At 47.6% G+C, this 15,135-nt stretch overlaps 1 protein-coding gene across 1 annotated transcript; it reads left to right on the top strand.

The window, feature by feature from the left end:
• Positions 1–5,630: 5,630 nt before the first annotated feature.
• Positions 5,631–7,497, top strand: LOC307023728 (general transcription factor II-I repeat domain-containing protein 2A-like). The gene is made up of 2 exons (XM_079657217.1): positions 5,631–6,285; positions 6,385–7,497. Exons 1-2 carry the CDS (start codon positions 5,692–5,694, stop codon positions 7,348–7,350), a joined length of 1,560 nt encoding a protein of 519 aa, XP_079513343.1. The 5' UTR covers positions 5,631–5,691; the 3' UTR covers positions 7,351–7,497.
• Positions 7,498–15,135: the final 7,638 nt, after the last annotated feature.

Genomic DNA, 15,135 nt, shown 5'->3' with positions numbered 1-15,135 from the left:
CTGAAACCGCCGCTCAAACTCCCGCAGCAATTCCGTAATTTTGTCTTTGTACCGTCTCATGTCAGAAGTAACTCCGGTCGTATGCACATTTCTTAGATGAGGGAAATGAGCAGAGTCACCACTTGACAGCTGTGTCTCCCACAAAGCCAGCTTCAATTTAAATGCGCTTATGCTGTCATAATATTCTGTGACAACTTTTTTGCGACCTTGCATCGTTATGTTCAGATTATTCAAGTGCTCTGAAATATCCACCATAAATGCAAGGTCCTGCAGCCATTCTGGGTTTTTTAATTCATGCACTGGCTTACCCTTTTTCTCCATGAACTGTCCAATTTCCTCGCGTAGATCAGAAAAACGCTTCAGCACGGCACCTCGGCTCAACCACCTTACTTCAGTGTGATATGGTAGGCTACAGGTGATGTCTTTATCACTGAGGAGGCTGTCGAACTGACGGTGATTCAGCCCTCTGGCTCGGATGAAATTAACCGTTTGAACAACCACTTTCATGACGTGATCCATTTTTAACGACTTGCAACACAATGCCTCCTGGTGCAAAATACAGTGGAATGTCCAAAAACGATCTCCTCCATTTGCTGCTTGTACTTTCTCCCTGAATTTCGTTGCAACACCTGCTTTTTTCCCAATCATTGATGGCGCGCCGTCTGTAGCCAGACTGACAGCACCGGTCCAGTCCACTCCAACCCTGTCCAGTGCTTCAACGAGAGCGCTAAAAATGTCATCCGCTTTAGTGGTGTCTGTCATAGGAACCAACTCAAGGAACTCTTCGGTGACCGTCAAAGTCTCATCAACACCACGAATGAATATGGCCAGTTGAGCAACATCTGTAATGTCAGTGCTCTCATCGATTGCAACTGAAAATGCTACGAATGACTTGACTTTTGTTTTTTTCTGGCTATCCAAATCTGCTGAAAGATCGGCAATCCTATCCTTCACTGTATTCCTCGTTAGACTAATGTTGGCAAAAGCCTGTCGCTTCTCAGGGCACACCATTTCTGCAGCCTTCAGCATGCATGTTTTCACAAACTCACCCTCAGAGTATGGCTTTGAGGCTGATGCTATTTCGTTAGCGATGAGATAGTTGGCTTTCACTGCTGCGTCACTTATATCTCGGCTCCGGGTAAAAATGGCCTGTTGTTTCTTTAGACCTGATAGCAGGTCATTTATCTTTTCTTTTCTCCGTTGTCCTTGCAAGCAGTCGTATTTCTCTCCATGGTGAGTCTCATAATGGCGGCGAATATTATATTCTTTGAGCACAGCAACTTGCTGCAAACACACCAAGCATACAGGTTTTCCATTTACCTCTGTAAAAAAATAGGATGCAGTCCATTTTTCTTGGAAAACTCGGCACTTCGTGTCCACTTTTCTCTTTTTTGACAGAGACATTTGGGGATGAGGGTGTCAGAGGTTATTGATTGCATTCACTACTCTTACTCATCACTTGTTTTACAGTCTGGCTGCGCTCTCACTGGTACCGGTGCGGTAGTGCGCCCACTAGTGGAAGGATTCAAAATAGCAGTTTTTTTTCCTCCTCTCACAGCCTACTTAGCAAAGTCCTTCAGCTCCGTGGGCCAAGCTGAAATGCTTCCCGGGCCGGATCTGGCCCGCGGGCCGTATGTTTGCCATCCCTGGTTTAGATGTTGTTTGGATCGAGAGCTGAGCGGCAGCACAACTGCATCTCTCCTACCACGATAAATAAATATGCCTAATGAAGGCTAAAGGAAGCTGTCTACTACTGAGTTCTATTAAATCTCCACCGCAACGCACTCCGCATAACAGGTTATGGGCCCAGGAATGCCAGTCTAGAGCAACAAGGTAACAGAAGAACGAGCTGTTAGCCAAGAGAAGCTACTAGTGGGACCTGGATGAAGACGGCGCTGAGAGACTCCCGCGTAAACTGAAGACACGGTGTTTCTACAAGCCGCAACCCAATGTTTGGAGATAAGTGAACTGTATAAAGAGAAGACGTGTTAACGTGGATGCAACGTAAAAAATGGCCGGAGCAGGAACATCCCAGCAGATTTTATTTGATGGAACAGAAGATAAGTATGATCTGTGGGAGACGAGATTTCCTTAGCCGTTTGCCCATTTTGAAGCTAAAAGACACTATTTTGCGAGTGCCCACGGGTGAAGCCGCATTAGCTGCAGATCAAGGAAAAAATGAAGACTGTTATGCACAGTTAGTGAATGCCCTGGATGATAAGAGCCTGTCATTGATAAGACATGATGCCGCCGAGGATGGAAGGAAAGCCCTGAAATTATTGAGGGAGCACTATTCAGGAAAAAAAAAGCCAAGGATTCTAAACCTGTATACATCATTGACCACCATACAAATGGCAGACAATGAAACTGTTACTGATTACATGATAAGGGCTGAGAATATAATTGCAGCTCTACGTGATGCAGGAGAGAACATGAGTGATGGGCTGCTTGTAGCCACCATTTTGAATGGACTGCCAGATTCATTCAGGCCACTGGCTGTCCATGTAACACAGAACGAGGATGATGTTACATTTAAAGACTTCAAGAGAAGACTGAGGATCTATGAAGAATCTGAGAAGAGGAGGACGACTGGATCTATGGACAGTGTGATGAAGACCAACACAAGGCAAAGTAGACAAGGCACCAAGACACACAGGAAGAATGGAGAACCCACTCTGACTTCAGTGACTTGTTACAAGTGTGGAGAAAAAGGACACATTAGAAGCAAGTGCACCCAGAAAGTGTGGTGCAGTCACTGCAAGAGCAACACACACACACAGAGTCCCTGTGCAGGAAAAAGGGAAAAGAAGACGGAGCCAGGAAGGTTGCAGAGGAAGAAGAGGGGAACAATGGCGACGAGGATCATTGCTTCATGGCCAAGCAGGCAAACAGCGAGAGGCCATCAGCCAACGTAAAGAAGAAAGGCATCATGGTGGACGCCGGAGCGACATCCCACATAGTGAACGATATCGCCAAGTTCAAGAGCTTTGACAACACATTCCAGCCCGACACCCATTCAATCGAGCTGGCGGATGGGACCAAATGCAGCGGGATGGTGCTGATCTATCTGCTAGACAATGATGGACGTCAGCAGAGAGCACAGCTGCATGAGGCACTTTATATGCCGACATATCCACACGATATCTTATCAGTGGCAAGAGCAACAAATGGAGGAGCGACAGTCACTTTCAAGAAGGGGGACAGCCACATGATCACCAAGAGTGGTAACAACCGGTTTGACTTCCATGAAAGTGGTAATCTGTTTTACTTGCCAACTGTTCAGAAAAATGTTGATAAATGTAATGTTTGCCACGACATGCAAACTTGGCACGAAAAGTTGGGACATTGCAATTATGAGGATGTACAAAAGTTACTGGGTGTGGTAAAAGGCATGGAGATAAGAGGCAGTGCAGTCAGGCCTGCACAGCTGTGTGAAATTTGTACAAAAGGAAAATTCACCCAGACAAGGAATAGGGAGCCAGACAGAAAGGCTACAGAACCTTTAAAGCTGGACCACACTGATTTAGCCGGTCCCATGAGAACCCCAAGCTTAGAAGGGCACAAATATGCAGTCTTTTACGGACAACTATTCGGGTGCCATAAATGTTTATTTTCTCAAATCCAAAAGTGATGCAATACATGCCACAGAGAGGTTCTTGGCAGACTCAGCACCTTATGGAAAAGTAAAATGTTTACGTTCAGACAACGGTGGCGAATTTACTAATAGAGAATTCAAATCACTGTTAACCAAAAATAGGATTAGACATGAGACATCTGCACCCTATTCACCTCACCAAAACGGCACAGCAGAGAGAGGTTGGCGAACCCTCTATGAAATGGGCAGGTGTATGCTGTTAGACAGTAAGTTGCCAGACACACTGTGGAATTATGCTGTACAGACGGCAGCCTATGTAAGAAACAGGTGTTACAGTAATCGCTCAAAGAAAACACCTTATGAGATGCTCATAGGCAAGAAGCCAGACATGTCCAAACTTCAGAAATTTTGATCTGTGTGTTTTGCCTACACACAAGAGAAGGGGAAGTTAGATTCCAGATGTGAGCAGGGCATTTTTATTGGATATGATAAGAACAGTCCAGCTTATCTTGTGTACTGTCCAGATACAGATAAGGTCCAAAAACACAGGTTGGTGAAATTCACACACAAGACAGCCAAAGAGAAAGAAACACAGACACCTGGGTCACACATTGAATGTCAGGACAGAGAGGTACACCCCAGGGTCCATGACAATGAGGAAAATGTTGATGAAAGAATGGGAAATGCATCAGGTCAAAGTGTTCAAGGTGATGTTTCTGTGGCTGAATATGAACAGCCAGGCACTGAGAGTGAGGCTAGAAAGAACCCACCTAGAGCTAAGCCAATGCACTTACAGGATTATGAGACTGAGGATACAGTAGACCAACTGGTAACATGTGTATACTCTTGTTATAGAGCAGTTTGTGACATACCACAAAATTACAAGGAGGCCATAGGGTCAACCAAGTCACGGCAGTGGATCAATGCAATGAATGACGAGATGCAGTCACTAGAAGAGAATGACACATTCAAGATCACCCAGTTGCCTCTAGGCAAAAAGGCAGTGGGGGGTAGGTGGGTCTATACTCTCAAGTGTGATACTGATGGGTCAGACAAGTATAAGACAAGATTTGTTGCAAAAGGTTACAGCCAAAAACAAGGCATTGACTATGAGGAAACTTTCTCACCTACAGCTGACATGACAACTGTTAGAGTTGTCATGCAAAAGGCACTGCAGGAAGATTTAGTTTTACACCAAATGGATGTGAAAACTGCATACCTGCATGCACCCATTGATTGTGAGGTCTATTTGGAACAACCTGGAGGTTATGAGAAAAAGTCAAAAACTGGAGAAAAGTTAGTATGCAAATTACAGAAGTCCCTATATGGTCTAAAGCAGTCAGGCAGAAACTGGAATGCTCTGTTACATGCATATCTCACTGAAAATGGTTTTGAACAAAATCCTGCTGATCACTGTCAATACACAAGGGAAAAACAACAAGAAAAAGTGATTCTGATTGTATGGGTTGATGATCTGATAATTGCTGCTAACAATGAGGAGGTTCTGAAAAGTGTCAAAATGATGCTCAATGATAGGTTTAAAATGAAAGACCTGGGGATATTAAACAATTTTCTTGGTATAGATTTTAACCAGTTAGAGCAGGGATGGGCAACTGGCGGCCCGCGGGCCGCATGTGGCCACCGCCCTCACTTTGGGCGGCCCGCGAGTCAATTTACAAAAATATATTGGTTTCACAGTTGTAAACAAGCAAATCATTTGAACCAGACCCCACTTGTAATTAATAATATTCACCGCTAGAGGGCGCTCCCCCCAAATTCATGAGGCCTGCAGCCAAGTGTATATTGTCTTCTGTTTACCTCGCGGCTTTCCTCCGTTAGCGGGAAAAGAAACATGAGCGCCCAAAAAAGAAAACTGAACCTAGAAAACCGTCTCTTTCAGCCAAAATGGGAAATAGATTATCTGTTTACAGAATTCAAAGGCAAACCTATGTGTTTGGTGTGTCTTGAAACTAAATCGGCAATGAAGGACTACAATTTAAGTCGCCACTAGCCTACAACAGCACCCATAAAGACAAATATGAAAAGCACACAGGAGCTGCCAGAGTCGCCATCGTTGCTGACCTGAAAGGGAAAATATGCAGCAGACCTTTTTTACCAGAGCCACGACTACACAGCAATCGTCTCTCACGGCGTCTTATGCCGTTTCCCTTGAGCTTGCTAAAGCTAAGAAGCCCCTGTCTGACGGCGAAATGGTGAAAAGTTGTGCAGTCCAGATGGCTAAAGCATTCGGAGATGACAACATGGCTAAAAACTTTGAAACCGTCTCTTTGTCCCGTCGGACAGTGACACGAAGAATATTTGAAATACAAAATCATGTCGAACAAAAGGTAAAACAAGTCATGCATGACTGTGCATACTTTTCCTTAGCGTTGGATGAGAGCACTGATGTGACTGATGTGAGCCAGCTTCTCATCTACACACGGGACATTAACAGTTCATTTGAAGTGCACAAGGAGTTATTGAAACTGGCTTCTTGGCATGGCACTACCAAAGGACAAGATATTTTCGCCGCTGTTGAAAATGTTGTAAGTGCGCACGGAGGATTTCACAAGCTCTCAGCTGTTGTTACCGATGGTGCGCCAGCAATGCAAGGAAAGCGCACTGGATTTGCCGGCCTCCTCCGCCAGAGTGGCGTTGACTGTCCAATAGTGCACTGCATCATACATCAGGTGGGTAACATTATTGTTATCTATTCTAATGGTTTTGAATGTGGGCATTCTTTGTAAAAAAAAAATCAGGCTAAATCAAATTTCGTTTTGATATTGCAGGAGGCTCTGTGTGCCAAATCAACGAACGTTAGCCATGTCATGGATTTAGTTACCAAGACTACTAATCTCATTCGAGGAGGGAACCAGTCTCTCAATCACAGGAAGTTTATAGCCTTTTTGGATGAAGTGAACGCCGCATACGGTGATTTACAGATAAGGTGGATGAGCCGTGGAAAATGCTTGGAGAGGTTTTTTGCGCTACGCGCAGAAATCCCTGTGTTCTTGGAGGACACCATCCAATGTGATACAAGTGCGTACTGCGCAAAACTCAGGAATACAGATTTTCTTCTCGACATGGCTTTCCTTGCGGACATTACCTCGCATCTTAATCACCTGAATATGCGGTTACAGGGAAGATGCCAAACCGTGTTGGATCTATATGCGCACATGAACGCATTTGTTACTAAACTGACTCTGTTTAAAGACGGATTTTCAGCCGACCGTCCTAATCTGGCGCACTTCCCGTCATGTGAAGAGATGCGCAAAAATGCCCCCGAATGTGAGAAAACATTACCCAAGTACAGAGCCGACATAGAAACACTGCAGCAGCAGTTTAAGAAGCGCTTTCAAGATTTCCACACCATGCAGCCACGCATCGAGTTATTCACTAACCCCCTCTCGGCTGCAATCATCGAGCAGCCCCCTGAGTTGCAGCTTGAAATGTGCGAACTACAGTCAGACCCCTTTCTAGCAAAGCGCCAGGAGAGGGGAATTTCCTTTTGGAGACTGCTACCCGAGTCCCGCTTTCCACTCCTCAGGGATTTTGCGCTCTCAATGGCCAGCATGTTTGGCAGCACTTACATCTGCGAGAGCAACTTCTCTATGATGAAGCACATCAAGTCAAGGGAGAGAAACAGACTGACAGATGAGACACTGTTCCATCTCATGCAAATCGGATGTACAAATGTTGATATTGACATTCAGTCTATTGTGCAGCAGCAGGAGAGGCCACAAGTATCTCATTAAGATGTATAGCTTACTGATCCAGCTGTGGGTGAAGTTCAGAAAAATGCATATGTTCTTGGTTTTATGTATGGAATGTGAGGGAAGCATAGAAACACAATACAAAGATGAATATTCGTTGTTAAACTCAGTGTTAGTGTTTGGTACAATAAACATTTATTGCCTATATGTAACCGGCTGTGTCTGACTCTGCGTTGTGTTGTGTAGAAAGACGACGACCCAGACGTGTAGCTTCATTCAGGATGTACATTTATTTTCACTCCTGACGAAACAGCGACAGAAAGAAAACATTTCTCCAGTCAGTACTCTCTTTAACGTGCCCCTCTCCCACAGAGATCAGTATCAAAAGGGCATAACGTAAAAAGTAACACAACATACCTGACGAAACAGCGACAGAAAGAAAACATTTCTCCAGTCAGTACTCTCTTTAACGTGCCCCTATACAAATTAAACAACACAGAAATACATTGTGAACACCCGTGAGACACTACAACAAAAATAAGTAATAAAAAGTAACTTAAAGTGCATAAAGTCGACACTAAAACACGGAAATTGCTTCTGGCTGAAGAGCCGCCTACCTCTCCCACAGAGATCAGTATCAAAAGGGGAGACAATGCATGAACCCCGCGAAAAAAAGGGGAACAGTGTCACATACATAAGGAACGTAGGGGTACACGCTAAAATTATAGTTCCACATACTGATGTGAGTCCTACTGCGTCAGGTATTAACACAAGATGAAACAAGAATAAACACAGATTTTGTGTAATTATATAGACATATTTACATAATATATTATATACAAATGAGACATAACTGTCCCTGTTACACTCACCCCGCTAGAATTATGCAAAATTCTGGGTCGCAAAACAATCCACATATAAACACACTGGCCATTACAACAAGCAACAAAACCATATGAAACAGCAATAAAAGCTTCCTACCTAAAGGATAAGAGAATGAGGGACTCGCTTGGGCCCAGCAAGAACCCACAGTACTCTACAGACAAGGTGAGGTGCAGTTTACACCCCACACCCTGGCCAAACGATGTGGATGAGCGAAAAATAAAATAAAAAAAGGCTCAATACAGCAGTATATCACCAGAGCACAAATAATGGCTAACACGCCACATTTCACACATTAATAACAGCACGCGGCCTTATCTCAACCCTCAAGAAGGGACTCAAGTTGTGCCATGGACTCAATGAAGCGGCGCACAGGTCTAATGACTCTGCCGAATCGTGAGGTAACCTGGCCATCTACATGTGATGCTTGACGCTTATTGGCAGGGGGCCGTTGTGGCAGAGGAGCTGGGAAAGCCATTGGGGTCTCTACAGCAGTTGCAGGGTCACTAGAAACGGGGGTGACCAACACAGAAGGAGGTGGTGGGTGGTCTGGATGAACAGAGTCATCAACAGGGGACTGCTCAAGGACCCATGAGGCGGTGCGGCCATCCTCCCCGTCAACATCCGAGAGGGAACCAGCTAGGGATGGCCCAGCTGTTGCAGCTGCTGTGTCTAACTCGGACACCTCTGTCCCATGCCAATCAGATGCCGGAGCGGTATCGGTCATGCTAGGGGTAGGTGCGGGCACAGGAGCATCATCTTCACCATCCGAGGCCTCCTCCAGCGGAAGGAAGTTGACTTGCAGCAGCAGGTTTCGGTGAACAACACGCTCATGTCCCTCTGGATCCCTGATCCAGTAGATATGGAGGGCTGGTTTTGAGGCCACCACAGTGTGCACAACAGGCATCCACTTGTCAGAAAGCTTGCATTTTCCCTTGGCGCCTTTGTTCGCCAGCAGCACCTGGTCACCGACAGACAGAGGTTGGCCCCTGACCCGTTTGTTATACTGGTCACTCTGATGTCTCTGCTCCGCTGTGCAGTTTTTCTGGGCCAGTGCCATGGCACAGTGCAGGTCTTCCAAGAGGGATTTCACATAGGCATTGTAGTCACACACAGTCACATCATGAAGTACATTCCTGAACAGAAGGTCCACTGGCAGCCTTGGGATTCTCCCGAACATCAAATAGAAGGGCGCGAACCCAGTGGTCTCATGGACAGTGCAATTGTACACGAAAGTCATTGTCTGTATCATCTGCGGCCACTTCTGTTTGGAGCGAAGTGGTAGAGACCTCAACATGTTGCCCAGGGTGCGGTTGAACCTCTCTGTGCCGCCGTTCCCCATAGGGTGGTAAGGTGTGGTGTGGGACTTGTCAACCCCTGACAACTGCAAGAGCTCAGCAATCAGCTCACTTTCAAAGTTTGCTCCCTGGTCAGAATGAAGGCGCTGAGGGAAGCCATAAACACAGAAAAAGTTGTCCCACAGCTTCTTGGCTACTCTCTTAGCTGTCTGATCCTGGCAGGGGAAAGCATGTGCCAACTTTGTATAGTGATCGGTGATCACAAGAACATCCACAGACTTGTTGTGACGGTCTTCAGCTGACCAGAAGTCGATGCACACAAGCTCCAGAGGGGCAGAGGTCTTAATGCTCTCCAGTGGGGCTCTTGCGGAAGGTTCAGGAGTCTTGCTGAGAACACATCTGTGGCAGTGCTTCACATGATTGCGGACATCCTTCTCCATGTCGTACCAGAAGAAACGCTGGCGGGCCAGAGACAGTGTGCGGGGCTGACCTTGATGGCCAGCATGGTCGTGAACACCAGATAATGCATCTGCCTTTAGCGACTCCGGCACCACGAACTGGGACCTCTTATGTCTAGTCAAGGGATCTTTCGTGACCCTGTAGAGGACGCCATTCAGAAGAGTCAGTTTATCCCACTGCTTCAAGACTCTCAGAGTCGGCTGACTCTCATTGTAGCGTTCCCGTCTGGAAGGCCTGCGCTTCCTGTCGACATAGAGAGCGACCCTGGAAATTACTGGGTCCTGTTGCTGGTGTGACTGCAGCTCAGAAAGAGATAGGGAATGCAACGTGTCCTGGCCAGGTGGTTCAAAGGTGGTGAGGTGATCAACCAGGGAGGCTGCACGCTGCCTAGGAGCAGAGTCCCACTCGTCCAAGGAGGAAAGAAGAGAAGAGACCTCATCCTCAGACATTGAACCTTCAATGGCGTCAGAGTGAGATGGACCCTCCAGTGACTGTGGTTGGCAGGTGAGGCGGAAGGCATCTTGCACAGACCCATCACTGACGTCACAGACCTGGTCCAGTAGCTCCAAGTAGGGTTCACGCAGCAACCGTTCCCTCAAAGGTTTCACGAAAGGGTCTCTGCTGAGGGCATCCGCCACCACGTTCAACCTGCCGGGAATATGTTTGATTTCGAAGGAATACGGAGCCAACTTAGCAACCCACCGCTGCTCACAGGCGTCAAGTTTCGGCTTGGTCATGATATATGTGAGAGGATTGTTATCTGACCAGACGGTGAATCTGTGACCCTTGAGCCAGTGGCTAAACTTATCACAAACCGCCCACTTTAGAGCCAAGAACTCCAGTCTGTGTGCAGGATAATTGAGCTGGCTGCGACTGAGAGTTTTGCTTGCAAAGGCGATGGGTCTTGCCTTCTCCTCACCAGCAGAAATTTGGGACAGTACAGCACCCAGACCATCAAGGGAAGCATCGGTGGAGAGGATGAAAGGCCTATCAAAGTCTGGGTGTGCCAGCACCACGCTGTTGAGGAGTGCGTGTCTCAGATCATCAAATGCCTTCTCACAGGCAGGGGTCCAATCCTGAGGAGTCAGTTCTCGAAAGGTGCCAGCTCTTCTCCGACCGAAAGAGCCCTTGGCTTTCCTCTTCTGCCCTGCAGTTAAGGCGTAGAGTGGCTTTGCGATGGAAGAACAGCCAGGAATGAAGTGTTGATAATACAGCACCATCCCGAGGAAAGACCTGACCTTCCGCTGAGATGGGGTGCAACCGTCGTCGTTCATGAGATCCTCCTTCCCGAAAGCTGAGATGACCCTCACCTTCTCTTGGTCGACTGAGACGCCACTGCTGTCTATCACGTGACCCAGAAACCCCACAGTCCTGCGAAGGAAGTAGCACTTCTTCTGAGACAGCTTCAGGTTGTTGGCTCTGAGCCGCGAGAAGACAGTCTCCAGCCGTTTCAGGGCTTCCTCCTCGGATGGAGCAAAGACAAGCAGGTCGTCCAAATAACAGAGGAGGCTGGAGAAGTTCAAATCACCAAACACACTCATCATCATCCGCATAAAGGACGCGGGACTGTTGCAAAGACCTTGGGGAAGTCTGTTGTACTCATACAGGCCTAAGGGTGTTGTGAATGCCGAGTACTTCCTGTCAGACTCATGGAGGGGGATGTTGTAGAACCCCGATGTGAGATCCATGGTGCTGAAAAAGGCGTTTCCACCAAGGGCAGCAAGACAGTCGGCCTGGTGAGGCAGCGGGTGGGCGTCCTTGACGGTCTTGGCATTAAGCCAGCGAAAGTCAGTGCAGATCCTTAACTCTCCTGACTTCTTCCAGACAAGGACCAGCGGCGATGCATACTCACTGACTGATTTACTGATGATGCCTTTCAACTCCATCTCAGACAGCACCTCTCTCAGTTTGTGATAGTGTGCTGGAGGGACACGGCGATAGGGTAGCCTGAAGGGGTGATCATCAGTGAGATGAATCCGGTGGACGAACTATTTCGCTTCCCCACAGTCCAGCTTGTCTTTGGAGAAGACATCCTGGTAAGTGAGCAACAGTTCAGAGAGTCTCTTTTTCCATTCATCTGACACCGCACAGCCTTCGAGGTCGATGTCTGCCAATCCACAGTCTTTAAGCTGCTGAGTGTGGGTAGAGCTGGCATCTGAGTTGGGAGGAGGGTCAGCTGCCTGACTGGTCTGTGGCCTATTCACACCCTGAGAGAGGGGAAGGTCTTCCATCGCGACACAAGTAAACACATCGGCCACTTTAGCATTGCGGCGTAGTGTCACGGGACTCTTGGTTGGGTTAAGGACCTTCATAGGGACCCAACGATCTCCCCACATGGGTGCCACAACCCGTCCCACAATAATGTCTTTGGGGGCTGAACGGGAGGAGGTGGGCTCCACAATGACAGTGCTCCCAGGGGACACAGGAACACTGCCAGGTAGCTTTCCCCACACCAGATACTCCTTCTGTGGTGCTAGAGTGATAGCGTGCCGTAGCTTGACCGTGCCAACCTTGTCAGGCAGTTCAGGACCAGACCAACGAGTGATGCAGCTGAGCAACTGAAGAAACTGCTCACAGTCGGGGTCTGAGGTGTTGGACTGGATGAGCTCCCAGTACTTCTCATCAGACTTCATCCTCTGTAATATGGGCCTGATGACGTTGCTACCAATAATGAGTTCGTCTCTCTGCCCTGGGACAAGGAAAGTTGGCACAATGAATTTAGAACCGTAAACCTCAATCTCCAGGTCATAGATACATCTGGGTTGTGTCATAAGGCCACCACAGCCAACTAGGACCACCTTCTCTGGCACAGGCTGAGGACAAGGGAGGACACCAGCAGCTCTAAGATTGGACTCTGCCTCTTCGCTGAGTGTGCATGACATGCTCCCTGAATCAAGCATCCCCCTTAAAGTTGACTGACCCCCTACTAACACTGGGGTATAAAACAAGTCATTGGCTCCTTCAACTCTATGTGAACCCACAGCAATCACAGTTTTGTCATCAGGAAGATTACTACAGCAGTTCACATATGTTGATCTTAAGTCATTTTCCTCACTGAGGGTGTCACTAGTGCCGCCCATGCTATCCCTCTCACTGCACGGGCGGGCTAGTTTAAACCAGCATTGGAGGGAGAAGGTGGCATGGCTGAGGAAGGAGAGGCCTGTGGGCACTGATTTCTTATGTGACCAGGACTGAAGCAGTTAAGGCATAATCTGTAAAGCCTGCAGTGTGCATGGGTTGAATGGTCCCTGGAGCCACAAACCTTGCATGGAAAGGACTCAGATGCCTGCTGGTAACGGGGTCGACCATTCTGACGGTGGACTTGTTGGTGGTTGCCTGGCTGACCATTCTGACGGTGGGCTTGTTGGTGGTTACCTGGCTGATGGTAGTCTGGCCTTTGACTGGTTGTAAGGGAAGCGTTGCACATAGCCAGAACTCTGTCAAACATTGCAACTACCTGTTGAACACCAGCGTCGGTAGTAGGTGGGTTGACGGTGGTAGGGGCTGGGTCAGAGACAGCAGAGAGAGGCAGGGATAAGGGGGACACTTGGGGACTCACCCTAGCATGGTCTGGCTGAGGCTGACTGTAAGCAAGGGCAGTGGCCGGTAGAGAGTTGGGAGGGGGGTCTGGTTGGTGCGCTAATGAGGCCTGAGACATCCCCAGATTGACAGGGCGAAAAGAATCAGTCACAGGGCTCTGACTATAAACTGACAGACCCACCACATTATGAGACTGCGCTGCTGTTTTTCTCACATTTCTCATATGGGCGTCCAGACGCTCCTGAACCTCAGCCGTGGTCCACCGCTCAGGTGCCTTCAGTTGGAATGATATGGCGAGACTGGGGTCAGGACAGTGATTAATGAACATCAAGACCACTTCTGCACTGGGGTCATCTACACATTTACCTCGCCTCCGGAGGCACTCGTCCGCAGCATCTATTGACTTGTTAAGGCGTATCCAATAGTCCATAGCACTTTCACCAGCACGTGGAACAGTGCCGTAAAAATCTTTCATGGGCAAGTTAGAGTATGACAGCTCACTAAAGTTACCCTTTAATATGTCAAACACAGCTGTGGGCAGGTCGGTCGCACTCAAGTCAGGTCGGCTGCGGATTGACACTTTCACCACATCCCTGGCTTTACCTGTTAGTCTTGACATAATCAGATCAAACCTTTCTACGTGAGTGTCACATTTCACTCTATTCAGGTAACATCTCATCATGTCCTCCCATTCATGAATAGAAAATACATCAGCACGATCACCCCTGAAGTAAGGCGGAGCCTTGGTGTCTGACTGCACCACAACCTTCAATTGAGACAAATCAGCCTGGTGGGACGGGTGTGGATTGGTGGGAGACTGAGGCTGGGCAGCACTGGGCTGGTGCATGGTGCTTGATATGTTCTCACCTATCTGTTTAGCCAAACTTGTTATCATTTCCCCAAAAGCTTCAACAGATACTACTTGTGTAAGTTTACGGTCTGGCTGCATAATAGGTGTGGAGCTTGCAGCAGGTGTTAATGTCGGGTTGAAATCACTAGCGAACCCATATCTTTCACTACCTTTAAGTCGCTGGCCCCTCCCCAACCCAAATGTGACATCATGCCCACTAACATCCATATTGTTAATGACAACAACAAAAAAATCCCACAAAGCAATCAAAACACAGTTTAAAGCCACCCACAAGAGATAAAACACTAAAATAAAATAGAATGATAAAACACAGATAGACAGATATACTCAGTGATAAGTGTCCTCTCAGACTCAGTGCATCTCTCAATTTGAATATGTACACTGTCCCTTTAACGCACCTGCCGTCGCAGCAAGAGAGGGGGAAAAAAAAAAAAGAGGAAAAAAAACACACACTCCAGTCTTTCCTTCTTCCCGCCGGTGGGCAGCAGCTTTACCCCGGGGACCAGACGGTGCTGGTCGCGGATACAACGGGTCGTCACGGCACCAAGTGTAACCGGCTGTGTCTGACTCTGCGTTGTGTTGTGTAGAAAGACGACGACCCAGACGTGTAGCTTCATTCAGGATGTACATTTATTTTCACTCTTGACGAAACAGCGACAGAAAGAAAACATTTCTCCAGTCAGTACTCTCTTTAACGTGCCCCTCTCCCACAGAGATCAGTATCAAAAGGGCATAACGTAAAAAGTAACACAACATACCTGACGAAACAGCGACAGA

Source organism: Notothenia rossii (assembly GCF_949606895.1).
Source record: "Notothenia rossii genome assembly, chromosome: 11".
NCBI classification, from domain to species: Eukaryota; Metazoa; Chordata; class Actinopteri; order Perciformes; family Nototheniidae; genus Notothenia; species Notothenia rossii.
Note: the sequence above shows the minus strand (reverse complement) of the source record. Positions and strands in the feature narration are given on the sequence as shown.